At 47.3% G+C, this 27725-nt stretch overlaps 1 protein-coding gene across 1 annotated transcript in view; it reads left to right on the forward strand.

The window, feature by feature from the left end:
* The window catches only part of RYR1 (ryanodine receptor 1), a 271145-nt gene that overhangs the window by 12252 nt on the left and 231168 nt on the right, over positions 1–27725 (forward strand). Inside the window, exon 2 of the mRNA XM_060257511.1 lies at positions 27498–27617. Coding sequence (XP_060113494.1) covers positions 27498–27617 — 120 coding nt within the window. The remainder of the gene's footprint in view (positions 1–27497; positions 27618–27725) is intronic.

A 27725-nucleotide genomic window follows, 5' to 3' on the forward strand; every position in this document is an offset into this window, starting at 1 on the left:
TGACCCTGAAGGTCCCTTCCAACTATGATTTCTTACTGCCTGTCCTGTTGTTTTTAAAGCATGGAGAATCTTCCTTTTAATTATTTTTTTAAAGTAGCTTTGCTTTCACTCAGCTTCCCTCACTGTAGAATGGGAATCACAGTCCCAGCAGCTCTCAAGGGTCTTAGGGATTGTCCCCTCAGACAGGCCGCAACTCTTCTGGTACTCAGGAATTGTCTGGTTAAACTGGCAGCAGCTCTCCAAGGTCTCATGTAGAGGTCCTTCACATCACCTACTGCCTGGTCTGTTTTACCTGAAGATGTTGGGGAGTGAACCTGGGACATTCTGTATGCCAAGCAGATGCTCTGCTGCTGAGCCACGCCCCCTCCCCTGTCACTCAAGATCAATATTGTCTATTCAGGCTGGAATTGGCTCTCTGTGGTCACAGGTGGAGGTCTTTCACATCAACCATTGGCTGGTTCTGTTTAACTGAAGATGCTGGGGTTTGAACCTGGGACCTTCTGCATGCCAAGCAGAGGCTCTGCTACTGAGCTACAGCCCACTTCATGGCTCTCCAGGGTCTCAGGTGGAGGTCTTTCCCATCACCTCTTGCCTGGTCCTTTTAAGTGGAGATGCCAGGGATTGAACCTGGGACCTTCTGCATGCCAAGCAGAGGCTCTGCTACTGAGCTACAGCCCACTTCATGGCTCTCCAGGGTCTCAGGTGGAGGTCTTTCCCATCACCTCTTGCCTGGTCCTTTTAACTGGAGGTACCAGGGATTGAACCTGGGACCTTCTGCATGCCAAGCAGAGGCTCTGCTACTGAGCTGCAGCCCACTTCATGGCTGTCCAGGGACTCAGGTCGAGGTCTTTCCCATCACCTCTTGCCTGGTCCTTTTAACTGGAGGTACCAGGGATTGAACCTGGGACCTTCTGCATGCCAAGCAGAGGCTCTGCTACTGAGCTGCAGCCCACTTCATGGTTCTCCAGGGACTCAGGTGGAGGTCTTTCCCATCACCTCTTGCCTGGTCCTTTTAAGTGGAGATGCCAGGGATTGAACCTGGGACCTTCTGCATGCCAAGCAGAGGCTCTGCTACTGAGCTACAGCCCACTTCATGGCTCTCCAGGGTCTCAGGTGGAGGTCTTTCCCATCATATCTTGCCTTGTTCTTTTTAGTGGAGATGCCAGGGATTGAACCTGGGATCTTCTACATGCCAAGCAGAGGCTCTACCACTGAGCCATGCCCCCTCCCCTCCCTTGGGCAGTGCTGTGATGGGGCAAGCCTCAGCTGCTGCAAATCTCCTCTTCTCACACCATGAAGGAACATAACACATCCCCGGCCTCTTTCGCTCGTGGCCCTCCTTTCTGTGATTCCATGTGTGGTCCCATTGGGACCAAAGCAGGTTTAAGCTAGTTTGTCAGCCCCGGCCCAATAGGGCTTCTCTCAGACCTGTTTAGTAACAGCACACGCTGAAAAGGCGACATCCAGGAGGGAGCTGAGTCCCATAGCGGACATCAGTGCCTTCTTCGTTGTGCCTCCCCAAGCAGCCGCTTGGGTACTTGGCCGGAGAACAGGCCTAGAGTGCGCTGCCTTGGTGGAGTTCTTGGGGACAGCCGCCTTCTCTGTGGTTTGGCCTAAAAGGCCTGTTCGAGCCCTGTCTGTAAGGCTTGATGTGTGACTGTCTCTGTGTCAGCAAGTGTCATCCCCCCCTCCCCGGGTTCTAAGCTATGTGCTTACCCAGAGTTTGCAGGAATGTTTCGAACAGGTGCTGTCTCCAAAAATACCCCTCTCCCCCCCTCCCACGGCCTGCGATGCAGGCGGGCAAAGGAGGATGAGAGTGGAGGGTGTTGACCTAGGCCGTTGGGGAAACGAGGGGACGAAAATGGGGGTCTGCTTTCTCTGTTATCCCCAAAGTTCCCCCAGACCTCCTCTTTTCCCCCGGATGGTCACTGCCATGGAGAACTTTTGGCCGCTTAACAGGTGGGGACTCTCTCTCCTCACCCCCTCCATTTCTAGAGGGTGCTTCCCCGGAGAAGGAGAGGCAGAGAGACGCAAAGGCTGCTGCCTACCTAATTGCTTTTTCGGAAACCTCGAATAGCGAGCTATTCCTCATGGAGAGCTGTTTCCTATTTTAAGCCGCCTGTGTCCCCTTAACAAGTAAAACTGGAGAGAGATTTTATTTTGAAGGGGGGGGGGGGATAAAGTCAGTAAGTTTTTCATTGTTTGGGGGGATTGACTTTTATGGATACTAAACTGGGGTTTGGGGAACTTTTTTGGCTTTGTGTGAAGCATTTCTTTTAAGGCTATTGCAGTGCATGACACCCCATAAAAACATCAGAAGAGCCTTGCTGGATGAGACCAGTAGTCCATCCCGTCCAGCGTCCTACCTCACACAGTGGCCAGCCCGTTCCTCTGGAGGTCCAACAGCAAGGCATGGAGGCCGAGGCCTTCATATGAACATCGGAAGAGCCCTGCTGGATCAGACCAGTGGTCCATCTAGTCCAGCATCCTGTCTCACACAATGGCCACCCAGTTCCTTTGGAGGACCAGCAACGGGGCAGAGAGGCTGAGGCCTTTATCTGATGTTGCCTCCTGGTTCTGGGATTCAGAGGCTTTGTGTCTCTGAATGTAGAGGTCCTCTCAGTTGCCATGGCAAGTAGCCATTGATAGACTTATCCTCTATGAATCTGTCTAATCCTGATTAATTTCTCATCTTGTTTACCTGGTTTTTGTAATCTGGAGATCACGAGGCCCCACCTGGACATTGGTAACCTTAGCATCCAGTGTGGGGTGGTGGTCAGACTTTTGAGCTCAGATGTGAGAGACCTGTATTCAAATCTGTTCGTATGTGAAGTTCATTGGGTGAGCTTTGTACAGACACAAGCTGTACAGCCTACCTTATAGGATTGTTGTATGTACTTCAGAGAAGTGAGGCTCAAATCAATGAGAGCTAGGGCCTTTTTTGTAGCTAGTGGAATGAGTTGCCGGAGGAGATCAAGGCCCTGCGAGAGCTTCCACAGTTCCGCAGGGCCTGCAAAACGGCACTCTTCTGCCATGCATTTTCACGATGGTAACACCCGCAGCAACGGGTCTAGCCCATAAAAATACTACCAACGGTTCACCACGCTGTGGTGATCCTGGGACCACTCAGAACACTAGAATTGAATCGCTGTCTGAAGCCATGATATTAGCACATGTAAATGTTTTAGGAATTGTTTTTATGTTTTTATTGTTGTCTTATTTTATTTGGTCGCACTAATGTGAGCCACCCGGAGGGCGGGATATAAATAAAATAAATAATAAATGTCTGAAGGGAGGAAGGGAGAACTGTGTGTTTTGCTTCAACTAAAAATGTTTTGTTCCGCAAGACGGTCTTATGCAGAGCCATTCCTACCTTAAGTCCTTCAACTTCTGTGGACTAAAACTGGAGGCATTTTGCACAGAATAGCAACAGAGAAATGGAGGCTGCCTTTGTTCTGAACCAGAGATGGCTCCAGTTTTTGGTATCAAATCAGGAAGTAGCGCTCGCTTCTTGGGTTAAGAGAGATAGGACATCTGGGATCCACCAATGGATCTCTTGAATGATTTTTGTGTGTGTGTGTGTGGATCAACATCACAGGACCTGTGGATTTGGGCTGAGGCTTCAAGGGATAGGAAAGGAAAGGTCCCCTGTACAAGCAGCAGTCGTTTCCGACTCTGGGGTGACGTTGCTTTCACAACGTTTTCACGGCAGACTTTTTACGGGGTGGTTTGCCATTGCCTTCCCCAGTCATCTCCGCTTTCCCCCGCAGCAAATGGGGTACTCATTTTACTGACCTCGGAAGGATGGAAGGCTGAGTCAACCTCGAGTTGGCTACCTGAAAACCCAGCTTCCACCCGGATTGAACTCAGGTTGTGAGCAGAGCTTAGGACTGCAGTACTGCAGCTTTAGCACTCTGCATCATGGGGCTCTCTTAAGGGATAAGGGGAGAGTAATTAACCCTTTTGACAAAGGGTGGTGTAGTGGTTAAGAGCACCAGGTTCTTATCTGGAAAATGAGGCTTCATTCCCCTCTCCTCCTCCACATGAAGCCTGCTGGGTGAGCTTGGGCCAGACACAGTTCTCTCCGAGCTCTCTCTGGGAAAGGCTCTGAGAAAAGGGTCCACGTCTCCTCCATTCCACTTGGGAGTCCTGTTATCACGTCTGGACATGACAATGATCTCACTGTTGATCCGTAAGGAGCCTCAGTTGTCCAGCTGTAAAATGGGCACAATGGCGACCAATCTCACAGAACCTCAGCAGGGGCAGAAATAATACAGCAAAAAACCCCACCCCTTTACTCCACCTACCTGACTGACCTCCTCAACCCAGCCCATCACAGTCCGGCCTCATCCCTTCCCAGAGGTCGGATTTCACAGCCAAGGCCTATTTCTGCTTGCGGAATGTGCTGTCTCAGGTCTCTGATCCGCTTACAGAGCTCTGCTCTGCTTGCTAACCCAAGCTTCCAAGCTGCCATCTCATCCCTTTTCCTCTGGATTACTGAAAACGGGTCTCTAGCAGTGTTCCTCTTAAGTTGAGTTAGTGTGAGCGAACTCAGTTTTTTAGCCTCTGGCTCACACATTTTTGTCTTAGCTCAGGAAAAATGGCTCCAGAGCAAGCTAATTTATGCAATAACTCACAACTTCAATGCCTGTAGTTAACAAAGTAGGATTTTTCCTCACAAGACTCCATAACTTAGAGGGAGTATTGGTCCCCAGTGTGGTGCACATGGGTGCCACTTTTTAAAAAATTACAATAATTTAAGCGTGATAAAACAAACAAACAAAATGCAGTAATTTAAGTGCAATAATTTTGGGGCATGCCAGCCCATGTTTGAGGGTGGCACCCCCCATGTGTTTTCAGAAAGTCAGTGGAGAAATATGGGGCCCTTGCCCAACAAAGGTTCTGATTGGCTTCACAGACGAAAATAAGAACGTAGAGAAGCCATGTTGGATCAGGCCAATGGCCCATCCAGTCCAACACTCTGTGTCACATAAGAACATAAGAGAAGCCATGTTGGATCAGGCCAATGGCCCCTCCAGTCCAACACTCTGTGTCACAGAAGAACATAAGAGAAGCCATGTTGGATCAGGCCAATGGCCTATCCAGTCCAACACTCTGTGTCACAAATAAGAGCATAAGAGAAGCCATGTTGGATCAGGCCAATGGCCCATCTAGTCCAACACTGTGTCACAGAAGAACATAATAGAAGCCATGTTGGATCAGGCCAATTAAGTTTAAGTTTATTTCAATTTATATCCCGCCCTTCCCACCGAAGTAGCTCAGGGCGGCTCACAACATATAAAATCTAACGTAGAATTTTAAATTTAAAATACATCAATTACAACAGTTAAAACAGTAAAATAATAAAACATTTAAACAGCGATCTATCAAAATACTACACTGAACCTTCTATAGAATTTCTAATGCCAGTTAATTATAGGCCAGCCGGAAGAGGGCTGTCTTACAGGCCCTGCGGAACTGGCCAAGGTCCCGCAGGGCCCTCACCTCTTCCAGCAGCTGGTTCCACCAGCAAGGAGCCGTTACAGAAAATGGCCCATCCAGTCCAACACTGTGTCACATAAGAGAAGCCATTTTGGATCAAGCCAGTAGCCCATCCACTCCAACACTCTGTGTCACACAGTGGCCAAAATACCCAGGTGCCATCAGGAGGTCCATCAGTGGTCCCCTCACCGTTCATCTTTAAAAGGCAGTTGAAGATGGTTTTATTTAGGACTGTGTTTGTTTAAGTTCGCTAGGAGTCCTGAGTTGCAGTTTTAAATTTTACTTTTTATATTTTTTAATTTGTCTATGTTGTAAGTCACCTTGAGCACCATATATGCTCAATATACCTTTTTAAAAAAAGATATTTTAATATACATTAAAAAACCCTTTAATATACATAAAATACTGTCTAGTATAAGGGTGTCAAACTCATTTGTTATGAGGGTGAGATCTGACATAAATGAGACCGTATGTGTACCTATTTAAGATTAGGTAGCGGAGATATAAACTTTATAAAGGAAACAGACAAACACAATTAAAGATTTTTTAAAAAAAAAATCCTTAAAATAAAACATGCTTAAAACATTAGCACTCATTAGTCATAAAGCTGTTTTCTTTGTATCTCTTCCATGGGATCCGGGGAACTGGGCAAAGGAAGCTCTGGCTCTTCCCTTCCTTCCCCAGAAGGCCAGGAGGGGGAGGAGCCTCAGCCAATAGAAGAAGACAGGTTTGGCTCAGTAGCTCTGCTGTGCAATTGAGAAAGCCTGGCAAAGCAAGCTCTGCCTCCCCCCCTCCTTCCCCAAGGGAGGAACCTCAGCCAATGGAAAAGCTAGAGACTTTGCTCTTTAGCTCCTGTGTGATTGAGCAAGTCTGGCAAAGCAAGCTTTGACGCAGAAGGAAGCAAGAGAGAGGGAAAAGGAAGCAGATGACAGCCAATTGCTCGGGGGCCTGATAGGAACCCTCTGAGGACCTGATTCAGCCCCTGGGCCACATGTTTGACACCCCTGGTCTAGTAGAAGGAAAGAGTAACCTAACTTGGATGGTCCAGGCTGGCTTGATCTTGTTAGATCTTGGAAGCTAAGTTGGATCAGCCCTGGTTAGTTCTTGGATGGGAGACCACCAAGGAAGCCCTGGGTAGCTACGCAGAGGCAGGCAACGGCAAAACACTGATGTTTGTCTCTTGCCTTGAAAACCCTGTTCTGCTGCTATGTCAGGTGCAATTTGATGGCTCTTTCCACCATCCCCTAGAAGGAGGGGGAATGAAGGCAGGTGTATGCCTAAATCCAGTTCATGCTTTGGTGTTCCATCTATTGAGGGGTGACGCAGATTACTTGCATGTGTGAGTTTCCCCAAACCTAAAACCACTTTAACAGAGCTTTCAGAACCCGCCAACGTCACTTCATACTCGATATTTTTCACTGGGGTCAACTCAAGTCATCAAAGAGTGGAATTCACTGCTGTTGGAAGTGGTGGCAGCTACAATCATAGACAGCTTCAAGAGGGGATTGGATAAACATGTGGAGCAGAAGTCCATGAGTAGCTATTAGGCACAAGGTATGGACGGAACTCCCTATCTGGGGCAAGTGATTAGGGTTGCCAATCTCCAGGTGGGGACAGGGGAACCCCTATTTTGGAGACCCTCCCCCCGCTTCAGGGTAATCAGAAAGCTGGGGGAGGAAAATGTCTGCCTCTGCACTCCATTATTCCCTATGAAGATCTATTCCCATAGGGTATAATGGAGAATTGATTTGTGGTTATCTGGAGCTCTGGGGGGGGGGGGGGTTGGGTGGTAGAAGCACCAGATTTTCAACATAGCATCCAATGCCTCTCCTCAAAACACCCTCCCAAGTTTCAAAAGGATTGGACAGGGGGTCCAATTCTATGAGCCCCCAAAGAAGGTGCCCCTATCCTTCATTGTTTCCAAATGGAGGGAATGCATTTAAAAAGTGGCCTGATCCAACATGGCTTTTCATATGTTCTTATGTGACACAGAGTGTTGGACTGGATGGGCTACTGGCCTGATCCAGCATGGCCTCTCTTATGTTCTTATGTGACACAGAGTGTTGGACTGGATGGGCTACTGGCCTGATCCAGCATGGCCTCTCTTATGTTCTTATGTGACACAGAGTGTTGGACTGGATGGGCTACTGGCCTGATCCAGCATGGCCTCTCTTATGTTCTTATGTGACACAGAGTGTTGGACTGGATGGGCTACTGGCCTGATCCAGCATGGCCTCTCTTATGTTCTTATGTGACACAGAGTGTTGGACTGGATGGGCCATTGGTCTGATCCAACATGGCTTCTCTTATGTTCTTATGTGACACAGAGTGTTGGACTGGATGGGCCATTGGCCTGATCCAACATGGCTTCTCTTATGTTCTTACTTGACACATAGTGTTGGACTGGAGGGGCCACTGGCCTGATCCAACATGGCTTTTCTCATGTTCTTATCAGTTGAAGGCAGAAAGCACATCCGACGGTGACTTAGAATGGGCAAGACCATTCCTAGGGTTGCCAAATCCAGTTTGGGAAATTCCTGGAGATTTGGATGTGGCATCTGAGAAGGATAGGGTTTGGGGAAGGGAGGGAACTTCATGAAGTACAATACCATAGAGTCCACCCACCGAAGCAGCCATTTTCTCCAGGGGAACTGATTGCTATGCGGTATAGTCTGAATATCAGCTGTAATTTTGGGAGTTCTCCAGCGCCATCTGGAGGCTGTCCACCCTAAGGCCTCAGCTCAACTCTCTCTGTTATGACTGGCAATGATTCTTCAGGTGGTAGGGTTGCCAATCCCAAGGTAAGGGCAGAGGATCCCCCGGTTTGGAGGCCCTCCCCCCGCTTCAGAGTCATCAGAAAGCAGGGGGCAGGGAAATGTCTGCTGGACACTCCATTATTCCCTATGGAGACAGATTCCCATAGGGTATAATGGAGAATTGATCTGTGGGTTTCTGGAGCTCCGGGAGGGCTGTTTTTTGTGATAGAGGCACCAAACTTTCAGCATAGCTTCCAATGCCTCTCCTCAAAAGAGCCAGTTTGGTGTAGTGGTTAAGTGTGCGGACTCTTATCTGGGAGAACCGGGTTTGATTCCCCACTCCTCCACTTGCACCTGCTGGAATGGCCTTGGGTCAGCCATAGCTCTGGCAGAGGTTGTCCTTGAATGGGCAGCTGCTGTGAGAGCCCTCTCCAGCCCCACCCACCTCACAGGGTGTCTGTTGTGGGGGAGGAAGATAAAGGAGATTGTGAGCCGCTCTGAGACTCTTCGGAGTGGAGGGCGGGATATAAATCCAATATCTTCTATCTTCATCTTCTTCAAAACCCCCTCCAAGTTCCAAAAGGATTGGACCAGGGGGTCCAATTCTATGAGCCCCAAAAGAAGGTGCCCCTATCCTTCATTATTTCCAATGGAGGGAAGGTGTGCGGTCCCTTTAAATGTGAAGGCCCTTTGGAGTTCAGTTTTGCTTGTCACAACCTTGCTACTGAACCCCACCCCTCAATGTCTCCTGGCTCCACCCCCAGAGTTTCCTGGCTCCACCCCCAAAGTCCCCAGATATTTCTTGAATTGGACCTGGCAAAGCTATCTAGCAGAAAAGGAGCTTGGCAAACACCTTTCACTTCTAAGGCTGCCAACCTCCAGGTGGCTGGAGATCTCCTGGTATTACAACACATCAGTTCTCCTTGAGTAAATGACTGCTTTGGAAAGTGGCTGTATGGCAATATACCCCATTGAAATCCTCTGTTCCCCACCCCCCCTCCTCAAACTCCACCCCCAAAATCTCCAGGTATTTCCAAACCTGGAGCTGGCAGCCCTCATAGAATCATAGAGTTGGAAGGGATCTTTAGGGTCATCTAGTCCAACCCCCTGCACAATGCAGGAAACTCACAAACACCTCCCCCTAAATTCACAGGATCCTCATTGCTGTCAGATGGCCATCTAGCCTCTGCTTAAAAACCTCCAAGGAAGGAGAGCCCACCACCTCCTGAGGAGGAAGCCTGTTCCACTGAGGAATCGCTCTAACGGTCAGGAAGTTCTTTCTAATGTTGAGCCGGAAACTCTTTTGATTTAATTTCAACCCATTGGTTCTGGTCCTACCTTCCGGGGCCACAGAAAACAATTCCACACCATCCTCTAGATGACTGCCCTTCAAATACTTGAAGATGGTGATCATATCACCTCTCAGCCGCCTCCTCTCCAGGCGATTGAACCTCATTCCTTCTGAATAACTGTACACCAAGACATGATCTCTCCCAAATTCTGTATCACCTTCCCTGATACCATTCTGAACTGGTCTCTTGATGAATTTGCCTTGGTAACTCTTGGAAGGAGTTGGTGACGGTATTATCGCTGGCCAGACCCACCTTCCTGAGGAGTGTCGCAAGTCCAGGCAGCTCTTTTCCCCAGAGGCAACTGCGTTAGCGCAAGCCTGAGCAAAGTATTCCCGTTTCAAACAGCTGCCCCTCCTCAGAGCCAGCCGCAATCCTTCTGACGCTCACCAGGCAGTCTGGGCTCAGTGGAATGAGAAGAATGACAACTTGTATTTCACCTCCCCCAGACACCCGTGAAGTCCCAGATCTCCCCCCCCCCTTTCCCACCCCCACGTGGCTGGCAAGAGGGCTCATTAGCAGAAAGAAAGATCGTGGAGGAGGGCAGCTGCTCTTCTAGCGAAGGCCTCCGACTGAGTCAGCTCCCTTCTCTTCCTTTTGTGAAGCAGGCTTAGAAGTTGTGGCTTTTTAATTCTTCGAAGGGAGGGTGATGAGAGAAGGTTGCGGGGGGCATACACGGAGGTTCCCAGGACTTAGTAGGATTGGCAGCCCCCCCGTTTGCAGGGGAAAGGGTAGGGTTGCCAACTCCAGGTTGGGAAAGACCTGGAGATTTGGGGGTGGAGCCTGGTGAAGACAGGGACCTTGGTGGGGTTCAAGTCCACTCTAAGCATTCCTTTTCTCCAGGGGAACTGATCTCTATAGTCTGGAGGTGAGCTGTCATTCTGAGAGGTCCCCAGGTCCCATCTGGAGGCCGGCATCCCTAGCACCTAGGTTTGCTAGCTCTGGTTGGGAAATTCCTGGAGATTTGAGTTGGGTAAAGTCTGCAGAAGGCAGGGACCTTTGCAAGGTATAATGCTTTGCAGTGCACCCTCTAAACCAGGGGTGTTGAACCAGTTACTGGAAGAGGTCAGGGCCCTGTGGGACATTGGACAATTCCGCAGGGCCTGTAAGACAGTCCTCTTCTGGTTGGCCTATAACTGACCTGCACCAAACTATCAAAATACTGAAGGAAGCTTATAGATTGCACATTGTCAGACTGATGTACTGATTTTTTTATGTTTTTTAATATTTTTAATTTCTTAACTATGTAAATTGTTATTTATTTAAAATTTGAATTCTGTTGCTAGAATCTCTGTATTGTATGCTGCCCTGAGCCCGCTTCGGTGGGGTAGGGCGGGATATAAATCAAATCAAATCAAATAAAAATAAATAAATTTGAGGGCCGAATCTGACATAAATGAGACCATGTCGGGCCGGACCATGTGTGTTCCTATTTAAGATTAGGTAGCAGAGATATAAACTTTACAAAGGACACAGACAAACACAATTAAAGATTTAAAAAAACCCTTAAAATAAAACATGCTTAAAACGTTAGCACTTGTTGGTCCTAAAGGTGCTTTCTTTGTATTTTTACCGTGGGATCCAGGGAACTGAGCAAAGAAAGCTCTGGCTGTTTTCTTCCTTCCTCAGCGGACCAGGAGGGGGAGGAGCCTCAGGCAATTCAGGAAAGAGAGGCTTGGCTCAGTAGCTCTGCTGTGCGATTGAGAGAGCCTGGCAAAGCAAGCTCTGCTCCCCCTTCCTCCCCAAGGAGAGAGCCTCAGCCTCAGCCAATGGAGAATATAGAGGGGGGGGGGTTCTGTAGCTCCTGTGTGATTGAGCAAGCCTCGCAAAACAAGCTGTGATGCAGAAGGAAACAAGAGGAAGGGAGAAGGAAGCAGATGACAGCCAATTGCTTGGGGGCCTGATAGGAGCCCTTTCGGGGGTCTGATTCAGCCCCTGGGTTGCATGTTTGACATCCCTGCTCTAAATCAACCTTTTTCTCTGGACAACTGACCTATGTTGTATGGTGATCAGTTGCTTCAAGCAGCAAGTTTTAGGTTGTAAGATCTGAACTAGGGATTCCCTAACTCAGAGATCTATCTATCTATCTATCTATCTATCTATCTATCTATCTATCTATCTATCTATCTATCTATCTATCTATCTGTCTGTCTGTCTGTCTGTCTGTCTGTCTGTCTGTCCCTCTATCCATCTATCCTCTATCTATCTATCCCTCTATCCTCTATCTATCTATCCATATCTATCCCTCTATCCTCTATCTATCTATCCATCTATCCTCTATCCATCTATCCCTCTATCCTCTGTCTATCTATCCATCTGTCCTCTATCCATCTATCCTCTATCTATCTATTCATCTATCCTCTATCCATCTATCCCTACCCATTTTTCCATTTATCCATCTATCCTCTATCTATCTATCTATCTATCTATCTATCTATCTATCTATCTATCTATCTATCTATCTATCTATCTATCTATCTATCTATCTATCTATCTATCATCTATCTATCTATCTATCTATCTATCTATCTATCTATCTATCTATCTATCTATCTATCTATCTATCTATCTATCATCTGTCTATCTATCATCTATCTATCCATCTATCCTCTATCTATCTATGCCTCTATCTGTCTATATCTATCCCTCTATCCGTCTATATCTATATCTATCCCTCCCTCCATCCATCTATCTATCTATCATTTATCTATCCCTCTATCCATCTATCCTTTATCTATCCCTCTATCTATCATCTCTCTCTATCCATCCATCCATCATCCTTCTGTCTGTCTGTCTATCTATCTGTCTGTCTATCCATCCATCCCCTGCATATGTGAACCTTACCTAAGTCATCAATGCCCAATTAGGGTTGCCAACATCCAGGTAGTAGCTGGAATCTCCTGGGATTACATCTGATCTCCAGGCAGAGATCAATTCCCGTGGAGAAAATGGCTGCTTTGGAAGGTGGACTTTATAGCATTAAATCCCACCAAAGTGTCCTCCCCTCCACAAACCCTTCCCTCCCTGGGCTGCACTCCCCCAAATCTCTAGGAATTCCCCAGCCCACAGCTGGCGACCCTGTGTTTTGGAGAGCAAAGGGCTGCCCTGTCTTGAGGGGGTCTCATGCAGCTAATAACTTATAAACTAACCTTGACAGAAACAATTTTAAAAATTGCTTCTAGAAGTTGGGGCCCTCCTGGCTTTGTCTTTACCACCCCTGCCCCAGCCATTCACTCCAGCTCCCCTGCCCCCCCCTCTTCCCCTGGACTGCTTGGCAATTCCCAACAGTGCCTCTTGCCAAAAAGCAGCTGACGGAGGGTCGGGTCATGGATGCCTCGTTCTCTTTCCCCCGATTGATTTCTGAGTCACTTGGCTGTGCTCCAGCGGCCCCCATGGTTGTTGTTCGTCCCTGTTCTCTAGCCAGTCTGCCCTTTCCCTTGTTCATTTCCGGAATTGTTCTTGCTCCGTCATGCTTCTGTGCCCTTGATCGATGGCGGCTGCAAGACGTCACTGGCAAGGAGTATCGGGCCTGCCGATCTCTGGTGGCTCGACTGTTATCATTCACGGATTTAGCAGTTTTCATGCACTGTGCAGCGATATTTATCTCTGGTAAAAGCACTTTAAAAAAAAAAAGATTCCAAAGGGGCTGAGGCACAACCCCAATCTGGAAACATGCACCCCGGAGCACCTGCCCTTTCTGATCCCTTATCTGTGGGATTTGACTTTGGTTTCCCACTGATAGAAGATCTCTGCGCATGCTCAAAGGCATCTTGTCCTTCACACGAGAGGTTCCGTTTTCTCCTTCATTATTGTCTCAAGAAGACCTGAGCTGCTAAACTTCTCATCTGACATTCGACAGTGTCTGTGGTATCCAATGTCACAAGATAAATTTAGTCTTGAATTTTAATATTTGAACCCTGGTCTCCCCAATTTAAGTCTAGGGCTATACTGGCACTGGGGATGCAAGCTCTGTGCCTTGAGACTCACTGTCCCCAAGTTGGAGGTGGGAGGAGAAGAAGAAGAAATTATTATTGGATTTATATCCCACCCTATACTCTGGATCTCAGAATCTCAGAGCGGTCGCAATCTCCTTTACCTCCCCCCCACCACAACAGACACCCGGTGAAGTAGGTGGGGCTGAGAGAGCTCTTGCAGCACCTGCCCTTTCAAGGACAACTCCTATGAGAGCTATGGCTGACCCAAGGCCATTCCAGCAGGTGCAAGTGGAGGAGTGGGGGAATCAAACCCAGTTCTCCCAGTTAAGAGTCTGCACACTTCACCACTACACCAAACTGGCTCTCTGGGAAAATTTTATCTGTTAATGTCTGCCTGTTATACAACTCCAGGTGGAGACTGGAGATCCCCTGGAAATACAACTGTTCTCCAGAGTACAAAAATAGCACATTTATGTATTTGAAAACATTTATTCCACTTCTCTTGGTTAAAAAGGATGCTTTAGGAGGTGAACTACACAGCATTATACCCTACCAAGGTCAATCTCCCCCTAAACCCTACTCTCTCGGGAGCCATGCTCAAATATCCACGAATTTCTGAACATGGAGTTGGCAACCCTTTGTGCAACTGTTAAAAGGCTAGTGGAGCATCAGCAGCAGGGTTGCCAACTCTGGGTTGGGGAATTCCTGGAGATTTGGGGGGGTGGAACTTGGGGGGGGGCAGCGTCTGGAGAGGGGAGGGAGAGGGGTACAGTGCCATAGAGCAGGGGTGGCCAACGGTAGCTCTCCAGATGGTTTTTGCCTACAACTCCCATCACCCCCAGCCATTGGCCATGCTGGCTGGGGCTGATGGGAGTTGTAGGCAAAAAACATCTGGAGAGCTACCGTTGGCCGCCCCTGCCATAGAGTCTACCTTCCAAATGAGCCATTTTCTCCGAGCGAATTGATCTCTGTTCTAATTCCAATACATCATCAGGTTATACCTGGAGATTGACAACCCTAATCTAAAGAGACGGGAGGGCACATTTTGCCTGCTAAATGTCTTCAGATAGGTAACCATGCTGGTCTGAAACAATAGAAGAAAGTTTGAGGCCAGCGGCACCTTGAAGACCAACAAAGTTTAATCCTGGGTCTAAACCCTAGTTCCCAGAAGGGGATCCCCCAGTTTTGGGTGCTTCTCTCCACAGACCAGTTGGCCAGCCTGGGAAACCTCTTCAACGCTATGACATCACCTGTAAGTGACATCATCCTGTCAGGCATGTTGTGCAAGGGGACGCTCTGGTTTTGGGGCATCCCATTTAACCATAGAGTTTGCCAAAAAACCAGAGTGTCCCCTGTGTGACATTCCTGATGTGCGCACATGAAAGCGTATCTATTTATTTGTTATTGGAGTTTTCACCCGCCCTATTCCACAAGCAGGCTCAGGGTGGGTTACATCAATATACAACATACCATAAACCAATTAAAAAACCTAGTAACAATTTTAAAGCAATCTCAGTTTATGCTCATTGATGGCACCCAAATTCCTCTGGTCCTAAGACTCCGTATGTGTCTACACGTAGATGTAGCTAAACTTGAGGGGGCCAGGCAGACAATAATAACAATAATATAATAATAATAATAACTTTTTATTTGTATCCCGCCCTCCCCGCAAGCAGGCTCAGGCCGCTCACAACACATGAATACAGTATACAATAAAACCATGTGCAGTCAATTATAAATTCATATACAATTCCAATATAAAATCATCCTTAAAACATTAAAATTACATTAGAGTTAAGATTATGGTGCTATAATTAAGATCTTTCATAAAATCCAGTGATTAGAACATAAAACATAGGACATATCCAACAGGACTTTCTGGCTCGGTTTATGTGAAGGCTGTTTTAAAGAGGTGGGTCTTACAGGCCCTGCGGAATTGATCTAAGCATCGCAGGGCCCGTACCTCCTCCGGGAGTTGGTTCCACAGTAGGGGGGCCGCTACAGAGAAGGCCCGATCCCGGGTGGACTTCAATCTGGCCTCCTTTGGCCCAGGGATATTCAGCTGGTTCTTACCAGCTGACCTCAGCATAATGAGTGCATAATGAGAATAAGGCAGATGGAAACAGCCAGAGCAGGGGGAGGCCAATACAATTTCCACCTCAATCACAGGCCTGGTGGAACAAACCCAGAGTTAAACTTTGTTGGTCTTAAAGGTGCCACTGGACTCAAACCTTGTTCTGTGAAATTTCTGGCTGGCTGAGGTTAACTAAGATATGGAGTGAGGCCAATAAAAGAAAATCATGGGCAAGTCTTGCTCTGTACTTTGGTGAAAAGTTAAGATTGCTGGTGGTACCTGACTAGGATTGGAAAAAGGTAAAGGTAGTCAGTCCCCTGTGCAAGCACCAGTCGTTTCTGACTCTGGGGTGATGTTGCATCACAGCGTCTTCACAGCAGACTTTTTACGGGGTGGTTTGCCGTTGCCTTCCCCAGTCTTTTACACTTTCCCTCCAGCAAGCTGGGAGAATTGTGGTTTTGACTCATTGCGTTATCTTCAGACTAGAAAATAAAGCATAGACATTTCTCTATTCTGCCGTGAGTGTGGGATCTCAGGTCTCATCTTGGGCCTGTAGGTTGGAAGGTGAGTTAAGGGCAAAAGAGTGGCTTCAGTTGAGGCTGTGTGTCAGAGCACATTCGCGTATACGGTTTCAGGCCTGTGCATTACACACAACTGTAGGAATGGAGTAACAAGAAGGTCATAAATTGAAAGGCCGACCCGCTTATTCTGGCATCTGAGGCAGAAAATCAAAATTTATTTGCCCTTGCCGGTCAAAATATAATAAAGCCGAACAGCTGACAAATCGCTGCTTTTAGTTAGCAAGGGCAGGGAGAGAAGAAATCAGAACTAGAATACAGGATTGTAGCAGGGCATCCTATATATTGGTCTGAGGCGACTGCGGAGACCATTGTGGGGGATGACCGGCCTGGGGATCCCAGTACTCCTGGGGAGGGGAAGGTATGACGGTGGGAACAGACATAAATGTAAGGGAAGGCAGCTGAGACGTGAAGGTGCTCGGCCCCTTTCCAGTCTGCGTCCCATCCCAACGGTGACAGGTGGTGGGGTCAGGTTGAATTACTCGCCTCCGTCACTGGTGTTATGCAATGACAGGTCCATAAATAATAAGACCTCAGTCCTTCGGGATTTCCTGTGTGAACAGGATATGGACCTGGCATGCATGACTGAGACCTGGGTGCGTGATGGGGAGACGGTAGCCTTCTCCCAAGTAGCCCTCCCAGGGTACCCACTCACGGACTAGTGGGCGGGGGGGAGGTGTGGCCTTATTCATACGTGAGACTTACTCCTGGGCTCTCCCGACTCCGAGATTGACGGCATTGAATGTGCGGGTCTGAAGTGGGATGTTGAAGAGGGTTTGGCGATCTAGCTGGTGTACCGACCGCCTAACGCACCAGCTAGCGCCTTATCGTCCCTGATGGAGGTAGCAACAGGCTGGGCATTGGAACACCCAAGGCTCTTAATCCTGGGTGATTTCAAAGTCCATGCCGATGACGCGAACTCGTCAGACGACAGACCTAGTGTCATCCATGGCTACGCTAGGACTCTCTCGTTTTGTAACAACACCCACACATCAGGCCGGGCACATGCTGGACTTGGTCTTTGCATCAGGGGTTACAGTGGACCGAATTACTGCAGATGCAGTGCTAGGGTCGGACCACTATGCCCCGAAGGCCCGTATGGATGTGCAACCCCAAACCCGTTTAGGCGGCGAGCGTATTTTAGCCTGCCCGCGGAACCTAATGGACCCAGTATGGTTCCAGAGGACACTGCAGGATACCTGGCCCCCTGGTGATTATCTTGATGACCTGGTTGAGTCCTGGCAAGACCGGCTCACCATGGCCATTGATGAGATTGCTCCCCGGCGCCCTCGTTCAAAGCTGGCACCGTGGTATAACCCAGAACTGTGGCTGATGAAACTGAGGCTCAGACAGCTAGAGAGGCAGTGACGGTGTACTCGAGACGAAGCGACCAGAACATCTTATAGAGAGTTTATGAGGTCCTATGAGATGGCAGTCAAAGCCACAAAGAAAGCTTACTTTGCGGCCAAGATTGCATCTGCGAATTCACGCCCAGCTCAGTTATTTAGTATTATTCGGACTCTTGCAACTGTCACAAGGCAGACCAAATTGTAGGGAATTGGACATTGGCTGTGAGGCTTTTGCAACCTTCTTCGCAGATAAGGTCTCGTCGCTCCACCGCGACCTCCCTGCCACAGTTGAAACAGTATGCGAGCTCGAGGCTCCGTACCTGTTTTCCAGATCAGCTTTAGACAGTTTTACAACACTTAGCCTGGAGGAAGTTGACAGAATTCTCTCTACTGTGCGCCCAACAATGTGTGATTTGCCCATCCTGGCTGATTAAAGTGTGCCAGATGGAGCTTCGATATCCTGTATGGGATATTGTAAATAGATCCCTCTCTGAGGGGCTCTTTCCAAGGCCCCTCAAAGAGGCAGTAGACCACCCCCTTTTGAAAAAACCAACATTAGATCCGGCTAGTCTTAAATTTACTACCAGCCGGTCTCAAATTTACACTTTTGGGTAAAATTATTGAGAGGGCAGTAGTGCTGCAATTACAGAGTTTTCTGGAGGACACTTCCATCCTAGACCCACACCAGTCCGACTTTCACCCGGGTCATGGGATGGAGGCAGTGCTGGTCACCCTGGTGGATAATCTCCAGCGGCATCTGGATCAAGGCGATTTGGAAGTGCTGATATTGTTGGACCTGTTGGTCCAACATGGTCGATCATCAGTTGCTGGTCCACCGCCTTGCCGACGCAGGGATTCAGGGGTTGGCCTGCAATGGCTCTCCTCTTTTCTCTTTGATCGGGGACAAAGGGTGGAGATCGGGGGACAATCGTCCCAGAAACATCTGCTTAATTGTGAGGTGCCTCTGGGGGCGGTGCTCTCCCTGATGTTGTTTAATATCTATATGCGCCCCCTTGCTCAGATTGCCTGGAGATATGGACTGGATTGCCATCAGTACGCTGATGACACCCAGCTCTATCTACTGATGGATGGCCGGCCCGCCTCTGCCCCAGAAAATTTAGTCCTGGCATTGCAAGCCGTGGCAGGGTGGCTTTGGCTGAGTCATCTGAAGCTGACAAAGACAGAGGCCCTTTGCCTGAGTCGTGGCGGTCTGGGAAGGGAAATCCCTCTACCAGCTTTTGATGGGGCGCCACTGATATCAGCTCCCAAAGTCAGAAGCTTGGGGGTGCTGCTGGAGCCCACATTGGCAATGGAGGCCCAGATAGCAGCCATTGTGAAATCCGCCTTCTTTCACCTTAGGCGGGTACGACAGTTGGTCCCCTTCCTTGAGCGCAGCGACCTGGCAACTGTGATCCATGCAACGGTCACCTCAAGACTAGACTACTGCAATGCCCTCTACATGGGGCTGCCCTTGTCTTGTATCCAGAAACTGCAGCTGGTTCAGAATGCGGCAGCCAGGCTGTTATTGGGTCTCTCTATACGGGAGCACATACAGCCAAGGCTGTGGGAACTGCACTGGCTGCCAATAGTATTCTGGATTTGCTACAAGGTGCTGGTTATCACCTTTAAAGCCCTATATGGCCGAGGACCTGTCTACCTTAGGGACCGTCTCTCTCCACATGTTCCCGAGAGAGTACTCAGATCTGGAACGCAGAACTTATTGTCAATCCCCGGGCCGAGAGAGGCGAGATTGAAGGCTACCAGAGAAAGAGCCTTCTCAGCTGTGGCCCCCCACTGGTGGAACCAACTTCCGGAAGAAGTAAGGGCCGTGCGGGACCTTGCTCAGTTCCGCACAGCCTGTAAAACAGTCCTATTTCGACTTGCCTTTAGCTGAATTATAGTATAAGTAGATGCCCAACATCGCTGAACTTAATGAAATCGTTAGCACCAAAATTGTTTCAAATCGTTTTAAACTGTTTTAAAAATTATCTAATTGGTATTAATTAATTGTTAAAACTTCCATTGTTTATTTACTGTTTTATTGTTTTAGTTTGACAGTTGCGAGCTACCCTGAGCCTGCTTCGGCGGGCAGGGCGCGATATAAATCTGAGAAATAAATAAATTTTAAAAAGGCTCCCAAAATGGCTGCCACAGGGCTGCCTTAATGCCAAGGGCAGTGGGAAACGTGTGGAGCGGGCCTCAGCTGTGGAGGCTTCCGTTGAAAAGCATGGAAGAAATTATTATTATTAATGAAATCGTTTCTGGCCCGGCCTTCTCTTTAGTCCAAACTGAGCTGCCTTTTAAGCAGTGTGTTTGCGGGGAGGAGGCAGCTAGCAATCCTTTCCCCCCACGTAAATTTAGCAAGCAGGTGCCACGGTCTCCCAAGAAATTGGAGGGGAGGAGTGGAACACATCGAACCCTGTTCCCTGTTTCTGAAGCTGAGGGAGATGCATTTTCCTGCTCTCTTCGCTCTTGAATGGCATTCGTGTTTAAATAGATGCATATTATGGGAACATTCACCCATTGGCATAAAGGAAGGCTGGGGGACTCCATTGAGAGCACTCATAGCTAATGTTTCTCCTCAGCATGCTTATTTGGGGGAGCTGTTTTGCCTCTGCGGTGTTATACTAACATGGAAGAATGAATCATTTGCTTTTTGAAATGTTTCCTTCAGTATGTTAACAAAGTACTACATGGAGATTTTTGTTCATGTGCGAACTCAGATTTGTTCAACTAAAAGTAATATTATCAGTTAATTCAGCCCTTTCAGCAATAGTAGATTGTGAAGCTCTCCCAGCAGTCCCTGGACTCCAAGTTTCTGCCTCTTTTTTTGTCCCTCAGGAGCTTGAACGGGTCTGATAGCAGCATATTCACAAGCATCATGTTAGTGTATGATTCTGCGCATGTTTGCGTACGTGTGTTAGAGAGGAAAGACCGCATATGGGACTGGGGCAAAAGAAGCCAACAAGAATCAGTCTATGGTATTGTAAGGCAGTTCAGCTGTCACTCACTAAGTTTGCCAGTATCTTGCAGAATAACTGATCTCCGGACTACATAAATTGCTTATTTACTATTTATTTAAAACACTTATTCTGCTTTTCCTGGCGAAAATGGCACTTTGGATGGTGGACTGTGTGCCATTATACCCTAAACCCCACACTTACAGGTTCAACCTTCAAATCTCCAGGTATTTATGAGCCTGGAGTTGGCAACCTTAGCTGTCACCAGATTGTCACAGTGCATAGGGATTCTGTTGCTAAAGGGCTTTTTTTTTATTTCTACTGAGATTTCTACCTAAAGAAATTGGATTTCTCTGCCATTAGTCTATCAGTTTTCTTCGTATTAATTAGTCCCCTGCCCTGACAGCAAAACAAAATGTAAAGAAGAAAAGCCAAAGAAAAGGTTAGGATCTCTCTTTTGCTACATGGAGCTTATAGGATTCTCCTTTGCCATATGGAGCTTATAAGATTGATAGCTACGGGGAAGAATTTTCGAAGATTTGTTACCTCTCAGTAAGAAATCTCTCTTCAATCTCTCTTTTAAACTCTCTCCAAGAAGTGTCTAATAGATATCACAGAGCTCATGAGGCTTACTTTTATGAATAAATTTGGAAGCAATGCCTTGGTGCAAAGGGTTAACTGATGACCCTGAAGAAATGTCTTTATTTTATTTATACCCCACCTTTTTCCTGTTGGGATTTACTGGCGTAGTTAGGCCAGATCCCACTTGTTAGCAGAGTGCTTAAATAAAGCTACAAACGCAGGAGCATCACTTAACCAGGTTACTCAGCTTACAGAGCTACACAGAGCCACGCTGCAAGTTCGAAAGGAGAAAATACTCCTCTCTTTATTATAGAAGTACACTTTGTTGCTGGTGGGAGTGTCCAGTTATTTCTCAGTTCTGGAATGAGATCACTCAACAGATCTCCAAAATCACTTCACGGTCATTTTCAATGACACCGGAATTAATGCTCCTAAATTTGTGGGGTGATTCTTCTCATACAGTCCCGCACAAAGAGTTGACCATCATACTTATAGCGGCAGCAAGAATTACTGTTGCTTCAGTATGGAAATCTCCCTCGCCTCCTTCATTAAGAGTCTGGTATGATAAAGTTTGGGATCAATTTATCATACATAAAATTGTGACCTTTGTGAACCTCAACTTTTCAAATTCAGAAAGTACTCATATCAAGTTTAGATCTATCTGGGCCCTGATTTTAAATCTTATGTCAGAACAATGTATTCTTCCTTCCAACTGCACGTATCATTATTGGCTTAATTTTTAGTTGTTTAAGGTCTGGGAGGCGCATGTCTGGGTGTATTATTTGGTTGGCTCATATTTAGTTATTATTTCTCTGTTCATGCTATTTTATGCAGCATTTCTTTGGACTATTTTTGCAATGCTATTGAATGATATAATTTTATGCTCTTCATATGCATTTGTAAGTCAAAGATCTTTGTTTTAATGAAGATTTATTTATTTTAAAAAAAGAGAGAAGATGATATATCCCGCCTTCCACTCCGAAGAGTCTCAGAGCGGCTCACAATCTCCTTTACCTTCCTCCCCCACAACAGACACCCTGTGAGGTGGGTGGGACTGGAGAGGGCTCTCACAGCAGCTGCCCTTTCAAGGACAACCTCTGCCAGAGCTATGGCTTACCCAAGGCCATTCCAGCAGGTGCAAGTGGAGGAGTGGGGAATCAAACCCGGTTCTCCCAGATAAGAGTCCGCACGCTTAACCACTACACCAAACTGGCTCTCTTGGAAGTATACTTTGGATGGGAAAGAGTGGAGACAGGATGGGTTACTAAACTTACTGGCAAAAGGGCCATCTGCTTCGTGATGCCAAGAGCGGATGGCATGTTGTCCCTCCTGTAGGGTGCACGTAGAAGGGCATTAGCATTGTGTGAGAGAAAGCGGAAGGAAGTTCCCTGAGAAAGGCATAGAGGCAGAAGAGTAGACATGTAGGAAGGACGGGTTTTAAAATACTCAACCAAATGGCTGTCTACGACAGAGTGAAAGGTGGGTTAGAGCCCTCACTTCACACTCAAGTGCATCCTTGTCCCACCCTGGTTGTAAATGTTGGTGCAAGTCTTAGTTATTTACTTGTTTCAATTGTAGTCCGCCTTTCCAACAGAGACTCAAGGCAGATTACAGAATGAGAGGGCAATGCAATTTTAAAAAAACCATAATGCATACACAAACAGTGCAAAACATCAGGGTAGTTCATGCTACGATTCATGCAAACTCCTCCGCCCTTAGATTGCAAAATTAGACAACAATGCAATACAACTAAGAAGCAACTAACCATACCAAAGCAATCTTCAGCGGGTGGCCCTAATTGCAGCTGTGCTAAGTGATTATCATATTTTGTTTTTTTTTTAAATCCTAAAATTGTCTTTTCCGGTTTAAAGCCTCCACCTCAATCTACTCTGATCCTTTAAATTTCACATTCCATCCAGGAGAAAGAATATCTAAAAATTGCTACATCTCATTCTAATTGGTTCTCCAATGTAAAGCCCCTGTGAAGGACGTGGGGGAGGTTTTTGTTCTGGAAGAATCTCAACACTCCTGTGGTATAGTGTTTAAAGCAGGCCTTCAATTCAGCAGGAGCTCTTGAACCCTTCTGAGGGCTCCCCCTCCTCCTCCCCACCTACCTTGTCCATTGAATAGTAGGTGCAGCTGCATAACAATCCCTGGATTAGGAGAATGGGCAGCCAGCCAGCCTCCAGGGGCTTGGCCACGCCCCCAGCAGCCCTCATTAACCCCTGGAGAAGCCCACACCAGACTTTCTCCACTTCTTATGTGATTTTGGGTGGTGGGTGGCTTGTTGGCTTGTTGTTGGGGAGGGGGGCAGCCAAGGAGAGCCCCAGGTGAGCAAAGCCTGCTTGGGCTGGCTGGATCTCTAGCCAGCCCAAGCAGGCCTCACTCGCCCGGGGCTTTCCTTTCTTAAGTTGGGTTGCTTTTGGCTGGTGGGGGGTGGCATATGCTAATGAGTTATGCTAATGAGCTCCACCACCTATTTTTCTACAAAATGACCCCTGGTTTAATATATCGAACTAGGACTCAGGCAACCTTGGGTTCAAATCCCCTACTTTGCCATGAGGTTTGAGGTGGGGGGTGATCTTGGGCCAGTCAGCCTCTCTCAACCTAACTTTGCAAAGTTGTTGGGACTGGGAGGATAAAACACAAGAGGGGAGAACTATAGATGCCATTCTGGATGGCAAGATAAAAATGTGATAATTCCTCACCCACGGCTGGAGACAGAAGAACTCAAGAGGCTGGGCTTTTTGCAGACGTTTGCAGCCATCTTAGGGAGCCCTGTGGTGCAGAGTGGTAAAGCTGCAGTACTGCAGTCGAAGCTCTCTGCTCATGACCTGAGTTCGATCCTGGTGGAAGCTGGGTTCAGGTAGCTGGCTCAAGGTTGACTCAGCCTTCCATCCTTCCAAGGCCATAAGAACATAAGAGAAGCCATGTTGGATCAATCCAGTGACTCATCCAGTCCAACACTCTGAGTCACATTGTGGCCAAAAACCCAAAGTGCCATCAGGAGGTCCACCAATGGGGCCAGGACTACTAGAGGTCCTCCCACTGTGCCCCACCAAGCACCAAGGTTGGTCAAACGAGTACCCAGCTTGCTGGGGGGAAAGTGTAGATGACTGGGGAAGGCAATGGCAAACCACCCTGTTAAAAGTCTGCCAAGAAAAAGTTTTGATGTGATGTCACTCCTGAGTCGGAAACGACTGGTGCTTGCAGAGGGGACTAGCTTTATCTTTTTACAGGCATCTTGTTCACCGTCAGAGTTAAAAAGTAGAGTTTTTCTTTTCTGGCTTACAAGAGGGAACATAGCAGATGCGGAAGGCTCAAAAAGAATTTATTAACTTCATTTGTAGTCCACCTTTCTCATTGAAACTGAAGACAGATTACACAATTTGAATACGTTGCAGTAAAGGCCAGTGTAATGCATATGACAAACAGTGTGATTCTAATGCTATACAGAATTAGAGGACAATGAAATAAAAGCAGTATAACCTATCCAGTATACAGACGAAAAAATATGCTGTTTAAATTTTTCAAACTTTTATAGTGCTATCCTGAGGGGGTCTGCTCAGAATCCTACTTAGGTTTGTGCAATAAGGTTTATTCCTAGGGAAGTATTCATAAGACTGCACTGTAAAACTATAATCCTATTTCTTTTATAGAATAGCCCTTTTGAACAATTCTATTTTACTGAACGTTTTCCATTTTACTTCTAGACTTGAGACCAATAAAACCTTCGAACGACAATATTTTGGGGGAATAAGATTTCAAGATTCAGTGCTCTGATTCCAGATGAAGGGAGCTTTTGCTTTCAAAAGCTTACCTCTCAAAAATCTGATTGGTCTATAACAGGGGTGGCCAAACTGTGGCTTGGGAGCCACACATGACTCTTTCACACATATTTTGTGGCTTTCAAAGCTCCCACTGCCCCATTGGCCAGCTTGGAGAAGGCATTTGTTTCTTTAAATCACTTCTCCAAGCCAGGCCGTTAGGTGGCTTTGAGAATGCATTTAAAATTAAATTTGCTTTCTTTCCACCCCTCCTTCCTTCCTTCCTTCCTGGGAAGCCAGTTTGGTATAGGGGAAGCCAGTTTGGTGTAGTGGTTAAGTGTGTGGACTCTTATCTGGGAGAACCAGGTTTGATTCCCCACTCCTCCACATCCACCTGCTGGAATGGCCTTGGGTCAGCCATAACTTTCACAGGAGTTGTCCTTGAAAGGGCAGCTACTGTAAAAAGCTCTCTAAGTCCCACCTACCTCACAGGGAGGGGGGAGATTGTGACCAGACCATTCTGAGACTCTGAGATTCAGAGTATAGGGCGGGATATAAATCCAATATCATCATCTTCTCCTCCTCCATCTCCTTCCTTCTCTCAAATATCTGACATTTATTCTGTGTGGCTCTTACGTTAAGCAAGTTTGGCCACCCCTGGTCTATAAAGTTCCCCTGGACTTAAATCTAGCTGTTCTCCTGCAGAACAACATGGCTACTTTCTGAAACTTCCATTTTACTGCTTTCCTTCTCCCCTTATAAAAATGACCTTCTGAACAAAAAGGAATTGGTGAAGATGTTTTAAAAAGGAGTCTGGGCCAACACGGTCCCTTTGGGTTCTGAAAAGCAACCCCCCACCCCCAGTACCTGGACAGGAGGACAGCTCTCTGTTCCCCTCTGGACTCCGGCCGGGACATAAACAACTAGCTGAGACCATCTGCTTCCGTCCGTCATTCAAAAGGATCTGTTCCATTCCTCCTAACAGCTCACTGGACTGGGGAGGGGTTTTTGGGGGGCAGCAGGTTCCAGAATCTTCTTTCTTGGTAGGAAAGTGTTCCGAAGCTTGCATGGCCCAGGCTACAGTGTGGATTGAGGGGTAGCCGCTGGAAGGGAATGGGGTCAAGGGCAAAAGCAACACAATAGTGCTTTTTAAAGAGCTGAAGGTCAGAGCTGGTTCCAGGTTTTGAGGGGCCTCAAGCAAGGATTGCCGAGTCCCCCCTGGCCACTGGTGGGGAATGGGGGGTTAGGGTTATCACATCCAGACTGGGGAACTAGTGAAGATATGGGGATGGAGTCTGGGGAGGACAGTGGGGTACAGTGCCACAGAGCTTACCCTCCAGAACACCCATTTTCCCCAGGGGAACTGATCTCTCTAGTCTGGAGATGAGGCCCTACCTGGAGGCTGGCATCCCTGAGAATTCCAGGGACTTCCTTTCCTGTGCTGCCCCCCCACCAGACTCCTGTGGGGGGGAAAAAGATATCTAAAGTTTCTTAGCCTGGTCGTCAATCAAATGGTTATTTACCTATGTGGCAAATCAAAGTTGTCTATTCTTAAAAATGCTATCCCACCATTCCACCTCAGCAAAAAGTCGTTTAAGGCAAAACTGCACATATGAAATCAGGTTGGGGTGTTCCTGACCTGTGTCCTATTTGCAGACAGATGTGATGTCAGGGAATTAACATTCCCAAGTGTGCCGTGGCTTGATTTGGCTCTGGAGCACAATTCGTGTGTGTGTTTGTGTGTGCACGTCTGTGTCCGTGTGTGCTTCAGCCTTCACTGCCATGCCATTTTCTCAAACTGAAACAGTAACAGAGGAGAGAAACCAGAACCCGTCTTGAGTTAACATGCGGTTTAGTCCTTAGCAACGTTCCCTCTAAGCTGCAGAGTCGTGTGAACAAAAATTCTACTTTGTGAGCTACTGGTATTAAAGTAGTGAACTACTGGCATTAAAAAACATAAGAACATAAGAGAAGCCATGTTGGATCAGGCCAGTGGCCCATCCAGTCCAACTCTCTGTGTCACACAGTGGTGAAAAATACCAGGTGCCATCAGGAGGTCCATCAGTTGTGAGCTACTGCATAAATTACTGTGCTCTGGGGTCATCCTTCCTGAGCTGAGATAAAAATGTGTGAGATGGAGGCTAAAATCTGTGAGCTAGCTCACACTAATTCAGCTTAGAGGGAACACTGTTCCTTAAGTAATGTATCATTTGATCCTTAGAAGCAGGTTGAGCAGACCCATGTATTCTGTGGGTGTGTTTGTGTGCACGAGTGAGTGTGTGCGTACATGAGTAATGATAGCCTCATTAATAATAATAATAATATAATAATAATAATCTTTTATTTATATCCCGCCCTCCCCGCCGAGGCAGGCTCAGGATGGCTTGCATGTTATCTATATCCCCAATATTTTATCTATATCCCCAATAGCTCTTTTTCCTTGAGCACTTCATAAATACATGTTCTTAGTGTGTTGAAAGGTGAGGCAAGCTATGTGCTGAACCCTTGTGACTACCCACAAAAGTCTGACAGGATATTGGGAACGGTTAGGGTTATTAAAATATTCCGTCATGTCCAAAGTTTATACGAGGCAATCCAATGGGCTGGTATTTTTACGGTTCTGAGACAATCTCTTTCTCCCTCAGGAAGATGAAGTCGTCCTCCAGTGCTCAGCCACAATCCAGAAGGAACAGCTGAAGTTATGTCTTTCAGTCGAAGGCTTTGGAAATCGGCTATGCTTTCTAGAACCTACCACCAACGCTCAGGTATGTGGGCCTGGAAAGGAAGCTTATTTGCATGGCCTGTAACCAGATCTGGCCTGATCCAACCAGGAAGCTGCCAACAGGGAAGTTATAAACTTGGCTTTCTGTGCC

Source organism: Heteronotia binoei, chromosome 17, assembly GCF_032191835.1.
Source record: "Heteronotia binoei isolate CCM8104 ecotype False Entrance Well chromosome 17, APGP_CSIRO_Hbin_v1, whole genome shotgun sequence".
Taxonomy (NCBI): domain Eukaryota; kingdom Metazoa; phylum Chordata; class Lepidosauria; order Squamata; family Gekkonidae; genus Heteronotia; species Heteronotia binoei.